Raw genomic sequence first — 6,000 nt, 5'->3', positions numbered from 1 at the left:
AATCCACCCGACAAGCTATAACACGGCGGGATAGGACGAGAGACCCGTCCTCTAGCTTAAGTAGTCCATGCCCCAACACTTGCAGGGGCGAACGTACGTTGAGTGGCCGTAACTTACGTAGGCTATGTCCAGGAATAATCATATCAAGAGCACAGCGTATCATCAAGGGACTAAGATCCAGCCTGTTGTGGATCAAGTATTTCTGCCGGAACATGTCGATAACGTAAAACTAGAAGCTAGGTGAAAACGAAAGTGTTCCGTTTTCCCCGTCGTTCACACACGGACGAACGATAGTACTGCCGCCGTTTTTATCACTTGGAAGAGTCTACTCCCAAGTCTACTCCTTTAAAGTGGGTCAAATAAGCGGGTACAAGGACTTCCAGATAGATATAGGCCTACAGCCGGTTCATCTTCATGAGATTTATCCTCCAGTTTCTCTCTTTTCATTGGAATAGAAATAAAAGGAAATTATACAATCAATCGAGGCAATAAAGCTAATAAGGTGTACCAAAATTATAAATTTCAATAGTTTTGCACGATTTCCAATGAATGGTGACTCAACTTGTTAATCATACTAAATTAAAACGGACTGTACGTATGCTCCTTCCGCAGAAAGTAAACAAAAAAAATACTTAATCCAGAATTTTTTTTTTTCTAATTTTGAAAAGAAACGATAAAAAGTTGACCGCAATGGCTCCAAGGGACAAAAGGAAACTGTGTTTTTCGAGACTTTCAATGCATTTGTGGGTTTCTCAGGGAAGAAATAAAGAAACGGAATAATATAATAAGTAAGACTACTTTACTCTTTATTCTCTCTCGCTCTCATGAAAATATATGTGTCCTACTAGTTCCCGTATTCCATACCAGTCCATACTGAAGACAGGGCAATCCATTATGGGCTCCAAATCCCTCTAAATCCACTAACCTATTATAAAATTTAAAATTTAATTATTTCAGCTAAAGTATATTATGATTTTAAAGTGTATACCTGGAGGCTTCGAATAAAACTGGTCCTTGGAACCATCCCAATAGGACATGCACCGTGACAAGCGAAAGATAGCAGAATCAAATGTCGAGAAAACCAGAAAGTCATCAGCGGTTATACAGTTTTATATAGAGGACTCGGAATGTAGGGACTCTACACTTTTTTGCCCTAATGCTCCTCAATGCCCAAATAACATTCAAAGGGTTCAGTAAATTGCAAATTTGTGTGACGGAGGGCCAAATTACTCTTGTCCCGGTTCAATACATATCATATTATGGTTCAATCATTCAGATAAGTCTGGTTAGCTTATAAGTTGACGCCGCGTAACCCGCGTTGCATTGTACTCTTGAACCACCACTGTATCCACATTAAATTAGAATATGACTGGCAACAACTGTCGAGAAATTACGCTTGCCATATTTACATTTTCATTCCCAATTCCATAGATTACATTACAATTCCTAAAAATGTTATCAGCAATCGTTTTTTCCCTCGTTGCGTCTCTGCAGCGCTTATTTTTTCGTCAAACTTGTCATTCGAGCCAGAGAGGGTTATCGCCGTTTTCGACACCGTCGCATCACTAACACCACTAAAGGGAAGCAAGAGTGTCTCGCTGCGATAAATTTCCACTTAGTATGAGATTTTTTTTTCTCTGTCTCGCTTAGTCTGGGAAACTCCATGCGATAAAGCGAGTGACGTTGAACCTATAAATCGTTGACTGACCATTTGTGACACATCCGTCAGAGCTCGACGTTGCTTAATACTCGACAGTGCATGTCTAGTAAAAACTCCTTTGTCGCTCATCACACGCCGAAGGTCTGTTTACTATTTTCTTGTGGGAAGTTTGGCAATATCCCTGTTGTTTTTCGCGACTGGTTACGATGTTGGTCGCGAATTGCAAAAAAAAACAAAACCCGAAATATTATAAATGAATCCCGTTGATACTTACACATTGGTCAGTTTACCACATATTTTCTTTCTTCTTGATGCAATGTGATTATTTTTAACCTATTTTAGTCGATTTAAGCATGAGGTAATAAGAGCATGAACAATTTCATTCAAATATATTTAATTTCTACAAAAGTTCTAACGATGGATTGTAACAGCTCATCATAATATTTGAACTTTTATGAGTTCTTTTGGGGGACAGCAATGGTAATGGTCTTGACTTCCAAGTAGTGATGCAGTCCCTCTTCACCCCTACAAATAATAAATTTATTTTATTTTATGAATTGCATGTTAAGTCAACGTCGAAAACAAATACGTACAATTCCCTGCCTTGGCCAGACATTTTGAAACCGCCAAATGGTGTCTGAGGCATGGTGGCGTCATAACAATTAACCCTGTTTCCAAAAAAATTTGATGTCATAAATATGAAGCTCGAAAAATATATCGCAGATCGATTACCAAACAGAACCAGCTTCAACCGCCTGGGCGAATGTAAGGGCCGTATTGATATCCTTAGTTAGTACACCAGCAGCAAGACCTGAAAAAAAAAAACGCGAAAAATGTTGTCATAAAGGCCTTAATCAACAGGAAAAAAATACAAATATTATTACCGTAACATGTGTCATTAGCGCGCTCGATTAACTCCTCCATTGTGCGAAATTTGAAAATAGTCTGAACGGGGCCGAAAATCTGAATTCAAAAAAAATTATTAATAATTACGTACAATATTACGAAACATTAAAACGTGCTTACGTACCTCCTCTCTTGCTATACGCATGTTATCTGTCACATCTGCAAAAACAGTGGGTTCAACGAAAAACCCTTCGGTTCCCCATTTATTACCGCCGCACGTGACCGACGCTCCTTCTTTCTTGCCAGAATCGAGCAGCTCAAGAATTTTATTATATTGCTCTTCGCTAACCTGCATACGGTACAATTCCACGTATAGATGTTACAATAGTGAAAAGTTGGCTTATTAACCTGAGGTCCTTGTTCTACTCCCTCGTCAAAAGGATTGCCAACTTTGCGTGCAGCGGCCATAGCGGTAGCTTTCTTGACAAATTCAGCATAAATGTCCTCGTGAACAAACGTACGCGAACCTACATTGATAGCGTGCGTTAAAGATATTTTAAATAAACCTAAAAATTTGACCAACCTGCGCAACAGCATTGTCCCATATTGGCGAAAATTGCATTATAACAAATGGTGACAGCTTCATCCACTATAGTCAGCAGGCATCGAGAAATAGGACTTTTATATTAAAATTGAAAAAAATGTCTTAACATTTAAATTTCTTACAATCGACATCGGGAAAAACAACGATAGGACTTTTTCCTCCTAGTTCTAAGCTGACTCGCTTCAAGTTGGATTTGGCTGCGGTCTCCATGATTATTTTTCCCACCTTGAATACATTTGTTAGACATAGGCTACTCTAGAGGTAGGAATACACACGAGGTATTGTTATACCTGAGTTGAACCAGTGAAAGCAATCTTTTGGATATGTTGGTGATTAGCTAAAGCCGCCCCGGCCGTTTCACCGAAACCATTGACAACGTTGATCACACCTGTGGGAAAACCGGCCTATGATGGTTGAGCGTAAATTTGCCTTATTAAATAATCGTAAATATAGCTTAGTTTATAGGTTTCAAACCAACCTCAATCGATAAGTGAGCCAAATAGAGAGCAGTTAATGGGGTCTGCTCAGCGGGTTTGAGGACAACTGTGCACCCAGCAGCTAACGCCGGTCCGAACTTCCATGCACACATCTTTAGGATGTCGAAGAAAGATTTTTTTTTTTTTTTTACAATTAACAACATGAATTATGTGGCACAACATAAATAGTTATATATTTACCAACACTGGGTAGTTCCCTATTTAGGAAAACGAAAGAATTAATGTACTAATTCCGTTATTGTATATGGCAATATAAAATAAACTTTCATACATGGGATGATCTGGCCGACGACTCCAACAGGTTCCTTACGCGTCACGACGAAGATGCTGCCATCTTAGCATTCAGAAATGCAAGTGAGTTAATCAATGTTGACCACAAATGGACAAGAAATATTACCTGCAGGAATCGTTTGCCCGTGAATCTTATCGCTCCATCCTTTGCATTTAATTTAAATTAAATTAATAGATTAAAGTTTACTTTATTTAAAAAATTTTGAAATTACCGGCGTAATAACGAAGACAGTTGACTGCACAGACCATATCAAATTGAGCTTCGGCCAATGGTTTTCCATTATTAAGAGTTTCCAGGGCAGCCAGATAATCGGCATCTCGTTCAATGAGATCCGCTAGCTGTATAGTTCAATGAAAGCCTTACTGGAACTGAGGACTGAGGTCACTTTCAGGCAATATCTAATATGTCACCTTGTTGATGAGACGGCCACGATTCGAAGCATCCATAGTACGCCATGTCGAACCAAATTTGAATGCTCGTCGAGCTGCCTCAACGGCGATATCTACGTCAGCCTGTGTGGTGATAATCACGTGAAATATTTTTAGTTTGCAATCAAATACATATCTTCTCCAATATACAAACAAAACTGCTTCACAAACAAAAATGTGGAGATAATAAAAAGTAGCGGTATATACTTTATCGCCTTCAGCTACGTCGCACAACTTCTTGCCAGTCGATGGATTGATAACAGCAAACTTCTTGCCACTAACCGAATCAACAAACTTGCCATCGATGAACAACTTGGGTTGGTATGGAAACAAAATAAAAGTACAATTTTTATTAGGTTGTTTGTTTGTTTTCAAGTGAAACCAGACAAGTGATTATTACCTGTGTGAATTTAATTTCGGGTTTAGCAGTCATTTTTTCAAACGTGGGGGATGCAAGAAGACGAGTTTAAGTTGAAGGCTACAATTCTGTCTGGCGAGAGAATCGAGACTGAGACGTGTTGCCAAGCTGAAGCTGTGTATATAATCTATATTCTACCCGGCAGAGTTTTAAGGCGTGTCAACGCTAAGGCGGGAAATGAAGTTGTCCTTGTTCATACAGTTTGCGTTGTCTGTCGTTAGGCGGGTTATGCAAATATTAAATAACAGATATGGCTATGGATACTGATATTCTCTATCGATCAATCGATGTCCTTCAAAGCATTTTAGTCAAAATATTCATTTACATTTAGAAACAACGTAGAAATAGCGACATTTTATATTTAACGTATCAGCTACGTTTTCGCTACTTTTGGCTTATCATTAAATTATTTCCAATGGTCAAATGTGAGACGAATTCCAACAGGAGAAAAGCCTTTGTGGATAAATTTAACCTTTTCGGGGTAGTCTAAAATAAGGGGAAAAAAACATTTTCCTATTTTTCCTCGTCTTAATTTCGACTTCATCCAAAACGTTGTTCCTATTCTAATTTGGACATGTCCTATTTCAAGGCCTACTGCGGATATTTAATTTGGCAGTTATCCAGCTGACCAGCGCAGACGAGCGCAGACCGGGTATCCCCCTAGAATTGGACAAGAAGAAAAAAATTGAACATGTTACGAAGGATAGTAGACTAGCGTAGACTAGCTAAAGCACGAGGAGATCTGTAGTTTTGCATTGAAAACCTTAAGGTCGCCCAATGTTTCTGGATTTGATTTGAAATACGATAACAATCAAGGTTGGTACTGTAGTTGGAGATTGGAGTAGATACAGAGCTGTAGTTTTTTTTTTAGATACGTATTTTGCACGAATTCACGTGATAAATTATCATCATTGACGATGTCGCCATAGACGTATCAAACTGTCGTTGTGAATAATTTATAGGTGCTGTTGCGGTGTGACTTGTTCAATGGGGAACATATATGTTCAGACTAGACAAATAAGGAAAACACAACTTTTCCTTTTACTTTTCTCCAAATTTCTTTAATTACGCATATACGAAATGAAACAATACCTACCGCCGTAGAAAGTAATTAGCCTATCTTTTTTTTCAATCCCGCATTTCTTGGTTTCAGTATAGATGAAGATGACAGACTACTTTTCCTGGAACCAGTTTTAATGGTCCCCATCATTCCGGAAACATGCTGTCAGGAAGTAATATAATGAATGCGAAAGTA

The 6,000-nt window shown here is 38.6% G+C and overlaps 1 protein-coding gene across 1 annotated transcript; it reads right to left on the bottom strand.

The window, feature by feature from the left end:
• Nucleotides 1-777: 777 nt before the first annotated feature.
• LOC124348656 (aldehyde dehydrogenase 1A1-like) lies at nucleotides 778-4,887 on the bottom strand. The gene is made up of 18 exons (XM_046798924.1): nucleotides 4,728-4,887; nucleotides 4,535-4,639; nucleotides 4,310-4,411; nucleotides 4,111-4,237; nucleotides 4,005-4,043; nucleotides 3,879-3,941; nucleotides 3,788-3,804; nucleotides 3,589-3,699; nucleotides 3,401-3,514; nucleotides 3,233-3,335; nucleotides 3,090-3,155; nucleotides 2,915-3,033; nucleotides 2,691-2,855; nucleotides 2,545-2,623; nucleotides 2,393-2,471; nucleotides 2,254-2,328; nucleotides 2,058-2,185; nucleotides 778-848 (listed from the first exon to the last, which is right to left on the bottom strand). Exons 1-17 carry the CDS (start codon nucleotides 4,758-4,760, stop codon nucleotides 2,113-2,115), a joined length of 1,470 nt encoding a protein of 489 aa, XP_046654880.1. The 5' UTR covers nucleotides 4,761-4,887; the 3' UTR covers nucleotides 778-848; nucleotides 2,058-2,112.
• Between the last annotated feature and the right edge of the window lie 1,113 nt (nucleotides 4,888-6,000).

Source organism: Daphnia pulicaria, chromosome 7 (assembly GCF_021234035.1).
Source record: "Daphnia pulicaria isolate SC F1-1A chromosome 7, SC_F0-13Bv2, whole genome shotgun sequence".
Lineage (NCBI taxonomy): Eukaryota > Metazoa > Arthropoda > Branchiopoda > Diplostraca > Daphniidae > Daphnia > Daphnia pulicaria.
This window is presented reverse-complemented; position numbering and strand designations above follow the sequence as displayed.

Bases quoted from the DNA above. Each gene is read 5' to 3' on its own strand.
- LOC124348656 (XM_046798924.1), bottom strand. From the start codon at position 4,760: ATGACTGCTAAACCCGAAATTAAATTCACACAG. The intron at 4,412-4,534 runs GTATATACCGCT...ATCACCACACAG, and splicing joins ACGTAGCTGAAGGCGATAAA to GCTGACGTAGATATCGCCGT. The intron at 2,856-2,914 runs GTTAATAAGCCA...TACCGTATGCAG, and splicing joins GAGTAGAACAAGGACCTCAG to GTTAGCGAAGAGCAATATAA.